General features: G+C 65.8%; 2 protein-coding genes across 6 annotated transcripts in view; one reads left to right on the top strand and one right to left on the bottom strand.

The window, feature by feature from the left end:
* The first annotated feature begins 7,337 nt into the window (after window positions 1-7,337).
* NAB2 (NGFI-A binding protein 2) lies at window positions 7,338-14,447 on the top strand. 3 transcript variants are annotated; one of them, XM_074979499.1, is made up of 7 exons: window positions 7,338-7,649; window positions 9,484-10,289; window positions 10,538-10,671; window positions 11,365-11,416; window positions 11,715-11,847; window positions 12,010-12,192; window positions 13,305-14,447. In XM_074979499.1, the coding sequence occupies exons 1-7, from the start codon at window positions 7,568-7,570 to the stop codon at window positions 13,397-13,399; spliced, it is 1,485 nt and encodes a 494-aa protein (XP_074835600.1). In that variant the 5' UTR covers window positions 7,338-7,567; the 3' UTR covers window positions 13,400-14,447. The 3 variants fall into 3 exon arrangements, with proteins under 3 accessions (XP_074835600.1, XP_074835599.1, XP_074835601.1); XM_074979498.1 differs by having other exon boundaries at window positions 7,339-7,649; window positions 12,010-12,210; XM_074979500.1 differs by lacking the exon at window positions 12,010-12,192 and having other exon boundaries at window positions 7,339-7,649.
* Window positions 14,448-16,587, bottom strand: part of STAT6 (signal transducer and activator of transcription 6) — a 21,116-nt gene continuing 18,976 nt past the window's right edge. For 2 of the 3 annotated variants that reach the window (XM_074979495.1, XM_074979497.1), the window contains 2 exons: window positions 16,211-16,297; window positions 14,448-15,847 (listed from right to left, as the gene is read on the bottom strand). In XM_074979495.1, coding sequence (XP_074835596.1) covers window positions 15,529-15,847; window positions 16,211-16,297 — 406 coding nt within the window. In that variant the 3' untranslated portion in view covers window positions 14,448-15,528. Of the gene's footprint in view, window positions 15,848-16,210; window positions 16,298-16,587 lie in introns of those variants that run through there. The other variant, XR_012642754.1, reaches the window with a different exon arrangement.

Below are 16,587 nucleotides of genomic sequence, written 5' to 3'. Positions count from 1 at the left end.
CGCTTCAGGCTGCATTCGCCCCCAGCTGCAAACTCCACTGAGCCCAGGGCGGGCTCACCCTGCAGCAACGGTGGCCCCTGGAAAGCTGAGATGCAGTCGACGTCTCTATACCTCCACGGAGAGGCAGCTGGCTGTGTTCCTGGCATGAGCTGTGCTACCCACTGCATTCAGGAGGCTTCTGCTTTCTGCAAAAGGGGCTTTGAAGAAGGACAATTAATTTGGGTTCAGCAGGATCATTCCAAGCATGGCAGTTACTCACTGCCTGCCTTAAGTGTGGAAATATGACTCCTCTGGGCTAAAACAGAGCCAGGGACCTGGGCTTTGTCAAGGGGAGATGTATTATGAAGCTCTTCCTGGGACCTTTCCCAGTTTTCTGGCTGTTGGCGTTTTTATTCTGCTCTCAGCTGCAGCTGCTGGGTAGAACAAGGCACAACAGTGTGCCACAGACCCATGCATGATGGAGCAATGAAACATGGGGCCGCAGGGCGTCTGCTGACAGAGGCGGGGGTTCCCATGCAGAAACGCACCTGTGTCCAGGTCCTGGGCGGGCTTTTTTGTCCTTTCAAGCATCTCTGGGGCTGCTGGACCTCGTGGTTAGAGGGCAACAGGCAGGCTGCTGGGCAGGCCCCTGAGTTGACAAATCCTGCGCTTGCCCCCTCCTGCCACCTCCATCGAAATCTCATCCCAATTGCCAGGAGGGAATGAAAGCACCAGTTGGCCTCTCAGTCGCTGTCACACGGGGGTGATCCCCTGCCAGCCGCCAGCAGTGACAACCAAACCACCACGCGGGACAGCCCTTGCCAGGGGCTCAGCCCTGGACGTAACAATCCTGCTTGAGCCTCCTACAAAGTGAACCTGGGGCAGAGGCATAAAGTGCAGTTCACAAGCTTTTCCCTTGCCTGGGGCCGTTCTCTAAGGGTAATTTCCCTAGGCCAAGGTGCAGCATGGGGGGTGGGCGGCAGGAGGGTTGCGTGTCTTTCTGTCCCTCCCACTCGCTGCTGCCATTTGTGGCTCTGCTCCGGCCCCCGCTGGCGGGGAGATGGGGTGTGGAACACAGGCATTTGCAGCTGGGGTGGAAATTAGCAAGGAGGGCCTGGCCCAGCGCTCACAGGGCCACCCCCAGCAGAGCTGAAAAGCCTGGACCAGAGAGCCACTATCTCCAGCCACACCCATTCAAGTTCAAGTGCTGCAGGGAGAGACAGGCCCTGCCCCAAAGCACTTAGCACTGACAAAAGCCAGGAAGGGAAACTGAGTCACTGAGGTTGTAGGGGGAGGAACTTGACTCAGGTCACCCAGTAGGTCGGTAGAAGAGAGCCGGGAATAGAGGCCAAAACCTGGGAGTCTGAGGCCAGCGTTCTGTCCGTTAGACCCTGTGGCCTGTCCGGAGGATCAGCAGTGTTATGATTTTTGGTCTTCATAGTATCCCAGACCAGGTGTGTAATAAGCACTAATTAAGCACTCCTGTGTGATCCCCCAAATGCCCTCGCTACCTTCGACATAAACTCCCACGTTCCAGCCCAGAAACGTTTCTGCTGCTGAAATGCGCTGCTTCCAGAAAGTGGGGCAGCAACGGGCTGTACAGCAATCTCTTCCCCCGCCCTGAGATGCAGCCACTTCTGGGGTGTGGCATGGTACCTACTTATATGGCTTTTTCCTCCCTCCCCTCCCCGCCCCGTGCTGGAATGCAGCTGCCTCTGGGTTGCAGCGCGGTCGTTGTTTGGAAGAGGAGCCCTCTCCCAAGGCTGAAATGCAGCTGCCTGTGAGGTGGGACAGCAGCCGGAAACGCAGAGGGATGGGAGGTGGGTTCATCTGTGGGTGGGGGGCAGGGGGAAGGAAGGTTGGGGCTGGAGGAGGGAGAACTGGGTCGGGGAGGGAGACATACCAGGAAAGAGAGAGCAGAGGGGGAGGGGCACCCCTTGGCAGATTCTTGGAGATCCTGCTGTGCCCAGCCCCCGCCTGGCACTTTCATGCCAAATATTTTCTTGCTCAGGGAGCTCGCAGGGCTGTGCCCACACACTGCCCACGGGGCTCAGCTCCCTCTGGGCATCAAGCCGGGCCGCCGCTTCCTGCCAGCTGTGGGGCTGCTGAGCTGGCAGGGAGTTGTCCCCCCTTCAGGCCAGGCGCATGGGAGGAGGGGGCTGTGGCCCCTCCTGGGGGCAAGTCCTCCCTACTCACCCCCTACTTCCGCTCCAGCACCAGCGTGAGCCGTGCAGAGTCTGGGGGTCTTCTGGTCCCTAGCTGGGAGGGCCCCATCATCCTCAGGTGTGGGGAGCTTGGGGGCATAGAACCCAGAGTCCTGAATTGCCAGTGCCCCCCCGCCCCCGAGCTGGGAGCTGTGCCTAGGAGTCCTCTTAGTTCCCTGCTCTAAGCAGTAGACCCTGCTCCCCTTCCAGAGCCAGGACTCCTGGGTTCTAGCCCCAGCTCCAGGCAGTGAGTGTGCGTGGCAGGTCTAGAATGATATAGCAGAGGGGCAGGGGGGAAGGCTGGTGGTAGGTTCCAGGGCTCCTGGGCTCCAACCTGACTGCAGGAGAGAGCGTGGTACAGTGGTTAGAACAGGGGTGGCTCAGGGGGGAGGGTGCTGGGAGCCAGGACCCTCTATCTACCTGCTGCTCTCAGAAGGGGGTGTGGCCCAGTGGTTAGAGTTGGGGGAGGGTGGGGGCTGGGCCCCAGGACTCCTGGGCGACTCGGTGGCTCTGGCAGGGTAGTGCCACCCAATGGTCAGAGCCCGAGACAGCTGCATGTGCAGCCGGGGAGCAGAGCGGAGCGGGAGCGGCTCGCGGTTGCAGGGGCCGCTGGTCACCCCCTCTCCAGCTGGGCCCGGCCCGTGGGCGGCAGCCGGGCTCTCGCGGAGCCAGCTCCGGCCGCGTGGGCGGGGGATGTGCGTCATCGAGGGGGCGAGGAGCACGTGGGGACGGGCCAGTGAATTCCAGCCCGCCCGGCCCCAAATAGCTCCCGGAGCCGGCGGGAGGGGGCAGGGTGCGGGGGGACGCTGTGATCCCCCAAGCCCCGGGGGTGGAAGCCCAGATGGGGAGGGCTGATCCCACAGCTTTGGGGGGTGGAAGCCCAGATCACTCAGAGGGGCCCATCCTACATTCTTGTGGGGGGGTGGATCCCCAGATCGGGGGTGGTCTGATCCTACATGGGGGGGGAAGGCTGGAGTCCCAGATCCAGGGGGTGTCTGATCTCACAGCCTGGGGGGATGGAACCCCAGATCACTCATGGGGGACTATCCTACAGCCCTGGGGGTCACACTCACATTTTCCTTTGGGGTAAAACCCCACATCCCCGGGGAGGACTAGCAGCCCTCAGCCCTATGCAGCCGCCCCAATCTCCAGCTGCAAGGGACGGACTGGACTTCTCTGCACTCCAATCTCTACAATGCTTTGGGAGGTCCCAGTCCCACATCCTCCCAAGGGCCTGGAGCAGCTCAGCCCCCTCCACCCTGGACACGTGGGTTCCAGGCCCAGCACTGGGAGAGGTGTGGGAGCTACTGTGTTACAGCACCAGGAGCCAGGACTCATGGGTTTTATCCCCAGCGCTCCCTCTGACTTGTCCTGTGCCTTCTGTCGGGGGGCACAGCAGGGGGAAGAGTCCAGTGCCTCAGTTTCCCTTGCTAGAACACAGGGGTGCTAATGAGAACACAGCTTGGGGGAGGGGCCTATGTGGCTTTTCCATATGTGGGTGCCCATAGCTAATGAGGATGGAGGAGAAGCCACATGGGGCATCACCTAGTCTGGGAGGCAGAATCTGGGCTTCCTGACTCAGCCCAACAGTGTGGTCCTTGCCTGAGAGCGCGACCCCACACCAGGGGCTATTGTTGGGTCTGGCGCAGGGAACTGCTGTTGATCAGGAGTGAGGGGCACTGGAAGAACTGCAGGAGCCCAGAACTGGGCTGCAGGCCAGGCGTGAAGGACACCAATGGACCTGGGAGGAGCCCAGGGCTGGGCTAGCAGGGGCTGTGGGTCGGGATCAACAGGCTGAAGTGAGATGCTATGACAGAGTTTGTTCATTCTGGTACCCAGCTCCCCTGCCAGCTGCTGGTCCCCAGCAGGCCTTATGTCCCAACTCTGGCCTCTCTGAATAAAGTCCTTCCCCTTGCAGTGTCTTCTTGCCCATATTGAAGCTGGAAGCAAGAATCCAACCAGCAGCTCACAGCCCACTCCTTTCCCTGGCCCAAGGCATGGCAGCTCCCGCCCCCAGCCTGGTAAGGGGTGCTGCAGTGATCCACGACATCTCACTGCCCCTGTGGCTGGCTGGTGAGGAGCTGCAAAGCCAGGGGTGGTGAGCCCAGGGCTGGGCTGGCTGGGGCTGCGGGTTGGGAGTGCAGGGCACCACAGAGCTGGGGAGCCCAGGCACTGGTAGAGTGGGGGAGAACCCGAGGCTGGGCTGGCAGGGGGCTGTGGGGTTCAGCATGGGAGCAATTCTGCTCCCCAGAGTCACAGTGAGTCACACTGTTAGTCCATCGCACAAATCCTCCAGGGCCCTCACATCATCCCACCTCCCCACATTCCAGACCAGCCTGCGCTCGGCAGAGGCCCTGGGCACTGGGACCAGGAAAGGCTGTCCCTGTGGCCTGGTGGTGAGGGGGTGGGTTTGGGCAGGTGCCAGGCAGCCCCAGCCCTGCCACCTCACTGAGCCACCAGCCTGCGCCGCAGCCCAGAACAGGGCTATAAATAGCTGCCAGATCATGGCTGCATGCGCTCTGTGGGCACAGTGGAGCAAGGGGCAGGAGGGAATGGGGGATGGGCAGGGGTGGCATAGGGGGGTTAGGAGGGGAGGGGAAAAGGGCGGGGACGTGGCTGGGAGTGGGGAGGGCAGCAGCAGGGAGAAGAAAAGACAACAGTGGGCAACTGTTCATCAGCCAGCTGCTGCTCATCCCTGCTCCCTGATTTCCCCCCAGCTCAGCCCTGTCCTGCAGCCTCACAAGGGCTTCCTGCTCCCCAGCCCTCCTGCAACAACAAGCTGGTGCTCACAGGCAACCCTACAAGAATCACCCAGCAGCAGGTGGGGGCTGCGGTATTATCAATGGAAAAAAATACTTAAACCCAAGAGGAGTCGAGACAGCAGATGGTGGGGGAACGGCAGGTGGTACGGGTGCACGTGATGGGGGGAGCCTGGGGACTCCAAGGGGTTACCAACAAACAAGGGGTTAGACCCTCAGCTGATGTATCATCACCAACTTCAGTGGAGCAGACTGCATCAGCACCAGCTGGGGACCCAGCTCCAGAGACCCCCATGCAGCAATGGCCCACTCACCCAGCGAGATCCAGCCTCATTCACTGCCATGGAGTAATGGCCTATTCACGCCAGCGGGGACCTGAGCCCATTGATCTCCCCCCATGGAGCAACAGCCCATTCAGGCCAGCTGGGGATCTGGCCCCGTTGCCTTCAATGGAGTTGTGGCCCATTCACGCCAGCCAGAGATCCAGCCCCACTGACACCGATGGAGCAACAGCCCATTCACAACAAATGGGGTTCTGACCCCATTGCCCTCCATGGAGGGATGGCCCATTCATGCCAGCCAGGAATCTGGCCTCATTGACTCCAATTGAGCTATGGCCCATTCATGCCAGCCGGGGATCTGGCTGAGCATTTTAGGAGAACCAGATTCACACCCTGGCTGCAGAGACAGCTGCAGATTCCGGAGTGCTGGGGGAGAATGTGTCAGGAGAGGCCATTCCAGAGTGGGGATATTTCTCATGCTGACCAAAAGCGGGTGTCCTGGGGTAGAAGGGGGAGACAGACCAGAACAGGATTCACCAGCACCCTGCCCTGGGCACCAGTGTTTGCACCATGACCCTGGGGTGTGACAACACGACGATGGACTGGTGCCCATGGCTGGCATGTGTGGCAGCATCCTGGGGAGTTGGGCCCCGAGCAGCTGTTCCCGGGAGGCTGCCTGTTTGTGACAAAGCCCCTTTTCTACCCAAACCACAGTTTGGCATCTAGCCACCACCAGTAGCACCGAAACCCACCCAGCCTGAGTCTGCCGACAGTTCTGGGCGGGAGCGTTGACTCTGAAACTTAATGAAGACCACCCTTGTTCCTAGCTGGTGGCGATATGCTACCAAGACTGGGTGCCCAGCAAGTGCTTGATTTCACTTTTGCCCTGGTGCTGTGGGTTCCCCCATTTCTTCCCACCACCCCTCAAAGCAGCAAAATGGGCTGAGGGTGGGCATTGGCCATTCAGCCCTTGCTGTCTGGGCTGGGCCTAGCTGCACAGGTGTTTCTCAGGGCACCGTGGCAACCACATCACCGTGGAGATGATGATGATGATGATGCTCAGGGTTACTATAGCAACCAGGGATGCACATGAGCCAAAGCCTCCACACAGCATCAGTCCCATCACCAAGCCCCTCCTCCCATTCCGAGCCCCTTGTTGTGGAGGCCGCCAGGAAGGGGTGAGGGCCTTGTGACCCTCTCAGCTGCCCTAGCCCCACAGAGGAACCCTGTGAGACCCTCCACCCCACACAGAGGCCTCTCTGGCCTGCGGCAGGTGGAAGGCAGGGCCTGAGCATAGAACACTATGGGCATTCTCTGCAGTCCCAGTGGTGTGGGGAGAGGAGCGTAAGTGACAGCAGCCCCAAGGCTGCTCTAATTGACAGTAAGATTGCCTGGTATGTGAGAGCTCTCCTCACGCACAGGAGTGGAGCCATCCGGGTTGTAATTCTCTGTGCCAGCCAAACCACCCGCCCTCTGGGGGCACTTTCTGGGCCCTGTGCTCGGCTGTTACAGCCAACCTCCCCCGCGCAGGTGCTGCCTCCCATATCTGGCCGCGCCCCCCTCCCGCCCTCCACTTAGGGCGGAGGGAAGGAGGGGGCAGAGCCAGCCCACGCCCTGACCTCTCTGCTAGCGAGATGAATCACTGCTCCCTCCCCGCAGCAGAGCCCGGCGCTCAGACAGTGCGTGTGGGCTGCTTGGAGTGCTGGGCCGGGCCCTGCTCCCGCCCCTGTGGAGGGTCTTACCCAGGCCTATGCGCTTGGAGCCAGGGGAGCAGCACCATTGCCTGGCAGCAGCAGTATAAGGCTGTTATCCAACTAGGCCGCGCCGCTGCTGCAGGGGGTGAGGCGACACAGGGCACCCAGCAGGATGCTGGGGGCTCCTCAGGCACTGCCCCCCACCCACGCGCCACCCCCTGACAGCCCCCAGCCCGGTCACCAGGGCAGGCCCCCGGGGCTTGCTCAGGCTGGGGGTGGGCTCCCCCAGGCCTCCCCCCGGGGAGGCGCCTTGTGACCCGGGGGGGCTCCCCAGCGCTCTGGCTCTGCCCCCGAGAGCTGCCCTACCTGCAACTGCCACTTCCCCGCTGGGGGTCCCCATTGCTCCCCACGTTCCCCGGGGGGGGGCCCGGCCCGGCGGAGGGCGGGCGGGAGGGAGGCGCCGCTGGAACCCGCCCCCGCAGCCGCCCCCGCTCCGCGCAGCTCAGCCGGGCGCTCCTATTTCTCTGTAAATCCGGTGTGGGCGGCGCGCAGAGCGCAGCGGCCGGTGCCGAGCGGGGAGTGCGGCGCGATCCAGTCGGCCCGGGGCAGCGGGGACCCCGCCGAGCCCCCGCCCGGCCCCGCCGCCCTCCATGCCCGGGCGAGGCGCCGCGGAGCTGGGAGCGAGAGCGGCCGGGCGCGGCTCCGGCTCCGGCTCCGGCCCCAGCCAGGCCAGTAAGTGGGGGAGGGGCTGGCACGTGGGGGGCTGGCACAGGGCGGGGCTGGCGAGGGGGGGGGCTGGCACGTGGGGGCGGAGGGGAGCCGGGGGCATTTGGGGGGTTGGCTCAGGGGGGTGGCGGTGGGAGGGGGCTGGCACGTGGGAACAGCAGTGGGGCAGGGGCTGATAGCGGGGAGGAGTTGGGGTGGGGGGAGCTGGCACAGAAAGGGGGGGTCCTGGCTGCAGGGTGGGGGCGGGCGCTGGCAATGGGAAGAGTTAGGGAGTCCCCAGGGGAGAGCTGGGGGCAGGGCTGTCATGGTGGGGGGTGGCGATGCAGGGTCTGCTGGGACGGGGGGTTGGTGCTGGGGGCTGTCACGGGACAGGCGGTGCGAGTCAGGGCTGGCGGAGGGGAGGTTGGCCTGGTTCTGTGGGGATGTGGGGAGATGCCCCGGGGGCAGGGGACACTCCGGGGGTCTCCAGGAATGCGGGAAGCTACCGGTGCCCTTTCCTCCCCCTCTGGATTCCCCCCACGTCCAGGAATAGTATCTGCCCCTCGCTCTCCTGGTGCTGCTGTCGCTGTGGCTGGGGGGCGGGAGGCGGCTGGCTGCCCTGCTGCAAAGAGTGGCACTGGGGGGGCCCTGTGAGGACTGTGCCCCTATGTTACTGCTCTCAGCTTCTTGTGGGGAGGGGCGATGAGGCTGAGCACTGGGGAAGGTGGTGGGGGTGGGGAACTGGGAAGCCGCTGGCACCTCCCAGCCCCAGCACCCCGTCTGTGCTGGGCATTGCCCCCGGGGGGGGGGCGGTGCAGAGGCTGGGTGCCGGAACGTATCTTGGGTGCGCCTCCCCCACGGGCACTGAGACATTGCCACTGCCTCTGCAGGCTACTTGCGTGATGGCCAGAGACCCTCCAGCTTGCAGGGGCTCTATGGTTGAGCTGCCAGGGCCTGTGTGCTGGGGGAGGGTGTGCGTGCAGATCCCTGGAGGAGCCCCCCCCAACCCTGCACACATGCACTCCAGTCCACCCGCGGGCGGCTCAGGTCCCAGTGGCACAGGCAAAAGCAGGACTGGGGCACCACCACTGACAGGGGTCCTGCTGCGAAAATCCCAGGCCCAGGAGGCGAGGGCTGGGCCGCACAGGAACGTGCGAAGGAGGCGCTGGGTGTGGGTGCAGTGGGAGATAAGGCCGTGCTGTGCGGGCAGGTTAGGGCGGTGGGCAGTGCAGGGAGGCTAGTGGAGAACAATTTGGAATGAAGGGGGGGGCAGGAGGGGCTGCAGTCACTCAGTGCAGGAAAGTTAGGGTGCTGGGAGCCTGTGTGCAGTGATGGGGGTGGAGTTTGCAGCCAGGCACTGCAAGGAGGTGAGGGTGCAGTGTGCAGGGTGGGTGGTTGGTGGGGTGCAGTGAGGGGTTACAGCCCTGCAGTGCAGGGAGGTGACGGTGCTGCATAGGTGGGTGCATGGTGGCGTGCAGTGGGGGGTTACAGCCATGCAGTGAAGGGAGGGGAAGGTGCTGGATGGGTGGGTGCAGTGTGGCATGCAGTGAGGGGTTACAGGCATGCAGTGCAGGGAGGTGAGGGTGCTGGGCTCGGTTGGTGGAGCTAGGGAGGCCATGGCACAGGGTGGGAGGGTTGGTGGGGTACAGTGTGAAGTGCAGTGTGCGTGTGGGGGGGGGTTACAGCTCTGCAGTGCAGGGAGGCGAGGGCACTGGGCAGAGCGGGAGCCCTTGGCTCAGTGCCCCCGGCTCTGACCACTCCCGTCCTGGGCTGGGGCCAGCTCGGTGGCTCCAGGGTCCTCGTTGGACTCATGCACCCCACTCCCGGCTCTGGCCCTGACGCCTCCTCTTCCCCCCCGCAGGCCTTCCCCTCACCATGGCCCTGCCCCGCACCCTGGGCGAGCTGCAGCTCTACCGCGTGCTGCAACGGGCCAACCTGCTGGGCTACTACGAGACCTTCATCCAGCAGGGCGGGGACGACGTGCAGCAGCTGTGCGAGGCGGGCGAGGAAGAGTTTCTGGAGATCATGGCGCTGGTGGGCATGGCCAGCAAACCCCTGCACGTCCGGCGCCTGCAGAAGGCACTGCGGGAGTGGGCATCCAACCCCGCCCTCTTCAGCCAGCCCGTGGCCTCCCTGCCCGTCTGCAGCATCCCCCTCTTCAAGCTGGCAGAGCCCGGCGGGCGCAAGGCGCTGAGCAACGGGCACGCCAGCCCCAGCGAGGGCCCGGGCAAGGGGGGCAGCGGGCAGGCCACGCCACCCGCCCGCAGCCCCTCGGAGCCAGGGGAGAAGCTGTCCCCCCTGCCTGGCCCGCAGTGGCCAGGGCGGAGCACACCGGAGTTGGAAGGGGGTGGGGGGGATGAGGACGGGGGGCCGCCACCCTTCTCGCCGGGGGGCGGGGAGCCGGCGGCCCCGGAGCTGCTGGAGCCGGAGCTGGTGCGGGCAGTGGCGGAGGGCGTGGAACGGCTGCTGGGGAGCTGCCCCCGGGGGGGCGAGGCCGAGCTCCGGGCCCTGCTGAAGCTGAACAAGAAGCTGGCCAAGGCCATGGGCCACATCTTCCGCATGGAGGACGGGGACCGGCGCAAGGAGGAAGAGATCCGGCGGCACAGCGCCATCTACGGGCGGGGCGAGGCCCGGCGCCGCGACGGGAAGCCGCTCACGCTGCACGAGGCAAGCCCGGGGAGAGGGGGCTGGGCGGCCCTCGCCTGGCCATGCGATGCAGCCACCTCTGGGGTGGGATGGGGCAGAGGGGCTGGGAGCCCGGCTGCCTGGGTTGTCTCCTGGCCCCTTGCCCTGCCTCCCTGGCGCTGCCTGTCCCTGCCGCCTTTACTGGCCTTTGGCCCCTCTGCCCCTCGCTGTGGTACTGGGGCTCCTCGGGTCCCCTCCCCCCCACTCACAGACCCGTCTCTGCCCCCCAGTTGACCATCAACGAGGCGGCGGCGCAGTTCTGCCTGCGGGACCAGACGCTGCTGCTGCGGCGCGTGGAGCTCTTCTCCCTGTCGCGCCAGGTGGCCCGGGAGAGCACCTACCTGTCCTCGCTCAAGGGAGCGAGGTGAGCCCCTCCTGGGGGGGCCCTGCCAGGCCAGGTGTCTCCTGGCAAGGAGGGGGCAGCTGGGGCTGAGCAGAGGCTGGAGAGGGGCTGGGGGTGCAGGGGCACAAGGGAAGAGGGGAGGACAGTGGGGTGATGAGCCGGACACAGGGGACATGTAGGTCTTGGGGGGCTGCAGGCTCTGCCCCACAGCCCTGCACCTGCCCACAACACCCAGCAGAGCTGCTCTGCCTGCTCCCTCCAGGTGGGTGGGACGGGGACCTCCCACCTCTTCCCAGCCAGCCACCTGTGCCCCTCGCTGTGCACCTGCCCCCAGTGCTGCTCCTCGGGTGGGGATGATTCCTACCCAGCTGCTCACAGCCTGAGCTCCCCTTTGGCTGGGGCTAGTTTCCCAGGTGCAGTGTTTCAGGGTGGGCAGGGGAAGGTGTCAGGAAGGGCCGGGGGAGCCAGGTTGCAGGCATCAGCGTGGGGCTGTCACGGCTGGGGGGGGTGTTAAAATCCCCACGGCCCCCCTGCAGGGTGTGGCTCAGGCCCCTGGCTTAGTCCCTCCACCCTGGCAGAGGAAGCGACGGGCAGGCAAGTCGGAGGAGTCCCTGGCCGGTTGGCTCTGCTGTCCTTTGCCCCAGGCTGCAGGGTCTGTGCACCGGGGCCTGAGCCCTTCTGCCCCTAACACCATGTCCTGTACCTTCCCTGCAGGCTGCACCTGGATGAGAGCGGAGCTGTGCAGCCCAAGCGGCTGAAGCAGGAGGTGGGTGCTAGGCCCAGACCTGTGCCCTGGGCGTGCATGTGGCTGAGCGCCGGGCAGGGGGGGACAACCGCAGCTTTGGTGGTGCAGGGGAGGCAAAACGGAGCAGGGAGCTGGCACGGCTGGGGAGTTGCTTCCCCAGGCTACGAGCTGCCGGCTGCCCCAGCTGTCCCCAGCAGCCAGGGCTGTCGGACAGCGCAGGGCCAGCAGGAGAGCGCTGCCTGGCACCCCTGCCCACATGGGACAGGTCTGGCTCAGCTCGTGTCCCCGCTCCCCACTCTAACAGCCCCCTCGCCTGCAGGTGGGGGAGCAGAGCCGCCCCGAGCCCTTGCAGCTGCCGGGGGCGGCGGAGGCCTACGCCCCCCCATACAGAGCCAGCCTGGAGGAGGATGCAGCTAGCCTGTCTGGAGAGAGCCTGGACGGGCACCTGCCGGGTGAGTATCGGGGGCAGGATGTGGCTCCTTCCTTCTGCCTTGTTATGAGGGGTAGGGGGGGGGCTGCCCAGGTTTCCATCAGCTGTGGGGGGGGGCAGAGACACCCCCCCAGTGCCTGCTGCGTACCTCCCGTCCCCCCACTGACACGCTGACTCTCTGCAGGCGTGGGACCCTGCCCCCGCCTCACGCCGCCCCCCAGCGCTGCCCCTGACCTGCCCCTCAGCCTCCCCCCCCACGGGCTCTGGAGCCGTCACATCCTGCAGCAGACGCTGATGGACGAGGGGCTGCGCCTGGCCCGGCTGGTGTCCCACGAACGGGGGGGGCACCTCAGCCCCTGCCTGCCAGGCAAGTCCCCGGGCCCAGGTGAGCTCCCCCTCGGGGGGAGGACGAGGGGGGTCTCGGGGCCTGGGAGAGTGGGGGCACGGCAGGCTCCAGGCAGCCCGGGGGAAGAGATCGGCCCCGCCCAGCATCTGTGTCCACTTGGGCTGTTCCCCTGCCCGGGTCAGGCTACGCTGCCCTGGCGGGATCAGATGTGCTTTGGGCTCAGGGCAGGGCCGGGCTGTGGGTCGGGAGTGAGGGGCAGGGCCAGAGCTGAGAGGGTGGGGGGTGTAGGGGCTGTGGGTTGGGAGTGAGGGCACTTGGGGGGCAGGGCTGGGCTGCAGGGCCCAGGGCCAGGCTGGCAGAGGCTGTGGGTGGGGAGTGAGGGTCACTGGGGGGCAGGGCCGGGCTGTGGGTGGGGAGTGAGGGTCACTGGGGGGCAGGGCCAGGCTGCATGTGGGGAGTGAGGGGCATTGGGGGGTGCAGGGCCTGGCCGGGCTGGGAGTGACGGGCACTGGGGGGCAGGGCCGGGCTGCAGGTGGGGAGTGACGGGCATTGGGGGGGGCGCAGGGCTGGGCTGTGGGTGGGGAGTGAGGGGCGCGGGGGGCAAGGCCGGGCCAGGCTGGGGGAGGGGAGTGAGGGACACTGGGGGGCAGGGCTGGGCTCTGGATGGGGAGTGAGGGGCACTTGGGGAGCAGGGCAGGGGATGGGGCTCTGCTCTTTTCTTTGCTCTCAGTCTCACTAGTTACTGAGTGGAAAAAGGAAAGGACGGGGGAATTCCCCCTGCCGGGGTGGGAGGAAGGAGGGGGTGGTGGGCAGGCGTGGGTGGCTGACGTCCTGGGAACCCCATTCAGCCAGGTCGGGGTGGGCAGGCTGAGGCGGGGGAGGGGGTTTCCTCCAGAGAAGGCTGTTCAGTGGGGGCGGGGGGGGGGGCTGCAGGCCATTTACTGAGGGGCTGAGGACTGGGCAGCCCCCCCAGGAGTGCTTGGCGGGGGGGGCCCAGCTCTCTGCATTGCAACCCAACCCCCGCTACCCTGTCAGGGAATCCCTGAGGGTGAACCTGCAAGCAAGCGCGGGCTGGGGGGTCCGAGGAGGGGAGCTGCTGCTCACCGGGCTGACCTTGGCCCTGTCTCCCCCAGAGTTCGAGGACGGGCTGGCAGAGAACGGCCCCCCGGCCCAGCCCGAGTCCCGCCGCAGCAGTGTGAAGGTGGAGCCGGAGACGAGCCGGCAGTGAACGGCCCCCAGGATCCCCTCTGCACTAACCAAGCAATAACGTTTCTGGACACGTCCTGGCTGCCCCAGGGGCCTCTCGCGCCCCAGGGCAAGTCACAGCCCAGGGCTCGGGGAGAACTGGAGCAGGGACCCCGCGTGGAGCCAGAGCCTCCCCTGCCGGTCGGACCCCGGCGAGCCAGGGCTGAGAGTGCAGTGCCCATGGGCCCTGGCAGCAATATCCCCAGTCGTCTCCCCTGCCCCCGGCCCCTCGCAGCCAGCTGGTGGAAGGAGGGTGGGCCCCCATCTCCCCCACCAGCCCCCCTTTCCCCCCCCGGGGAAGTGGTCAGTTCAGGGGGAGCAAAGGGAGGTGACTTTGCCATCCCCCGGGCAGGGTGTGGCCAGGGCAGCAGTGGGCCCTGCCCGGCAGAGAGCTGCAGGCAAGCACAGTGGGGCTGGGGGTGCAGCTGTGAGGGTCTGAGGGAAGGAGTCACAGTCCAGACCATCGTCGGGGTGGGGCCAGCTGGTGGGGGGGTGCCAGGGCTGGGCCGAGCCAGGCTTTCCCCTCCTGGCCTCTGCTAATGCCGAAAGAACGCTGCCCCCCGCGTCTCCCCCCCCTTGCCATTGCAGGGGGGGTGCGTGCAGTTGGGGGGGTATCTTTTACACACCTGCCCTGCATCACACACCCAGGCGCCAGCTGCCCCCCACCCTGGGGACCTGGTGCCCCTTGCAGTGCAGACAGCTCCCTCCCCCATGTGGGAAGAAACAGGTGCCCCCCCCCCATAGCCCCACCAGGGATGCGTGGGGCAGAACAGCTTTAAAAGCCTCCTGGGCAGCACCCCCCAGCTGCAAAGGGGAGGGGGAGACCCCACCCCTGAGCACCAGTGCCACTTCCCTTCTGCTTTTTCCAGGGCGGGCAGGGCTGTCCCCTCCCCCCAGCTCCCAGCAGCACGGGTTTGAGCCCCCATCCCAGCAGGGGCACCAGCTTAGAGCATTAGTGCCGTTTCCTTTGCGCGGTGTACAGTAGATTATTTATTTTGTTATTTTGGAATAAAACTTTATTTTATGGCTTACGCTCCTCTCCCAGCTGCTAGGCTCCGAGGGGGCAGGAGGGGGCACCAGCTGGGGGTGGGGGCAGCAGGAGATGGGCACCATAGTGAGGAAAAAGAAGAATCTTCCTGTAACGAAGTAGCACAGGGGGCGGGAGGGCGCTGCTGGCCCCTCTGCAGTTTGGGGGAGGGGGGCTGAGGCCCCTGTAAGGCGGGGGGGGGGGGGCCCAACAACTGAATGGGGAGGTGAAGGCAGGAGTACAAGTGATCAGGGATGGGGCAGGGAAGTCTGGGGGAGGTGTAGGCCCTTTAACCTGATGCCCAGGAGGGCCCACCCAGCTCCTCCAGGAGGGTCTTGGCTCTACCCCCACCTCCAGGGAAAGAGGGTGTCTGCTGCCCCCGCAAGCTCACCACACAGCTGGGGTTTATTTTAGCACCAGCCAGCCATGACTGGGGGGGGTCGGTGCATTCCATGCTGTGGTGTTGGAAGTGAGTGGGGGCAGGGCGAGCCCCTCACCGCTACGCAGCCCCCCCACAAGCCCCCCCACGGCCACAAGCGCAGGCTCGGGTCTGGCAGGCAAACCCCAAGCGACCCCAGGGCCTTACCAGGCATCTCCTATGTGGGCGCAACTCCCCCAGCAGCCTGCCCTCGGCCAGCAGGGTGCCTCCCTCCTTCAGCATCCAGCAGGGGGCGGGGGGCAAGGCACCATTCTCCCAGCGTCCAGCAGGGGGCAGGGCACTGTTCTCCCCCTAGTGCCCAGCAGGGGGCAGGGCACCGTTCTCCCAGCGTCCAGCAGGGGGCGGTGGGGGGCAAGGCACCATTCTCCCAGCGTCCAGCAGGGGGCAGGGCACTGTTCTCCCCCAGTGCCCAGCAGGGGGCAGGGCGCCATTCTCCCAGCGTCCAGCAGGGGGCAGGGCGCCGTTCTCCCCCTAGTGCCCAGCAGGGGGCAGGACGCTGTTCTCCCAGCATCCAGCAGGGGGCAGGAGGCTGTTCTCTTCCTAGTGCCCAGCAGGGGGCAGGGCGCCGTTCTCCCCCAGTGCCCAGCAGGGGGCAGGCAGGGTGCTGTTCTCCCAGCGTCCAGCAGGGGGCACTCCTGCCATGGGGTCACCAGCTGGGGTTGACCATGGGGTCGTCTAGGAAGCTGGAGGGCGGGAGCGCCTCCTCCATCTGCGTGGGGTGCAAGAGCCGTAAGAACTCTTCCTCCGTGGGCAAGTCCACGTTGTTGCCAGGGGAGAGGAGAGGCGGCAAGTGGGGGAGGGAGCCCCGGCCCGGCAGCAGGTGAGGCGGCTGCAGTGGGGCCTCGAAGGGCGAGACATGGTCGAGGAAGGGGGGGATCTCCAGCATCTCCTCGTCCGTGGGCTCAGGAGACAGGCCCTCCAGCTCCGGGAGCATGAAGTCCTCTGGCATCCAGGGCTGCAAATTCCTATGGGGTACGGAGGAGCAGGTGGGGGGGTGGACACCAACTCCCAGCTGGGCAGGTCCTGGCTGGTTCAGGGGGACAGGGAATGGGGCACAATGGCTGTTCCCCATAGGGGGCATTGGCCCCGATCCAGCCCCTAGAGAGTGACAGGCTCAGGGGATGGGGAGTGGGGCCAGGGCCTATCCCCGATAGGGGGCACTGGCCCCAATCTGGCTCCAGGACAGAGCCTGGCTGGCTTGGTGGGGCAGGGGAATGGGGCACAGGGCCTGTTCTCTGCAGGGGACGCTGGCCCCGATCTGGCCCCAGGGTTGGGGGGGTCTGGGGAGCTGGCAGGGGCCGGGGAGGGCTGGGGGGCCCGTGTCTTACTGCTGCAGAAACTGGCTGGCGAGTCCAGAGCCGAGAGACAGCGGTGGGGCTGTGGCACTCACAGATGTTGGGAGCAGCGGTGGGGGGCTGCGGCGGGGAGAACAGGGGGAGCTGTTAGAGGGGCTGCGGGATGCAGGTACGCTGACATTCACCCCTTCCTCTCCAGGGACCAGGCAATGCCCCTGCGCCCTTAGCAAATGCCCCTGCCCAGGAGGTACATCTGCCCCCCGCAAGCTGGGCTGGCTGGCTCAGGAGGGTTGGGGGAATGGGACAGAGCTTGCCCCCTCCCTGGAGGGGGCCAGCCCCGATCCCACTCCAAGTGGGGGACTGGCTGGCTAGTGGAGGTTGGAGGGAGACACTGGGTCTGCTCCTAGGGG

The sequence above is a fragment of the Carettochelys insculpta genome, chromosome 29, assembly GCF_033958435.1.
Source record: "Carettochelys insculpta isolate YL-2023 chromosome 29, ASM3395843v1, whole genome shotgun sequence".
Taxonomy (NCBI): Eukaryota; Metazoa; Chordata; order Testudines; family Carettochelyidae; genus Carettochelys; species Carettochelys insculpta.
The sequence above is the reverse complement of the archived record's forward strand: the minus strand, read 5'-3'. Positions and strand labels throughout refer to the sequence as shown.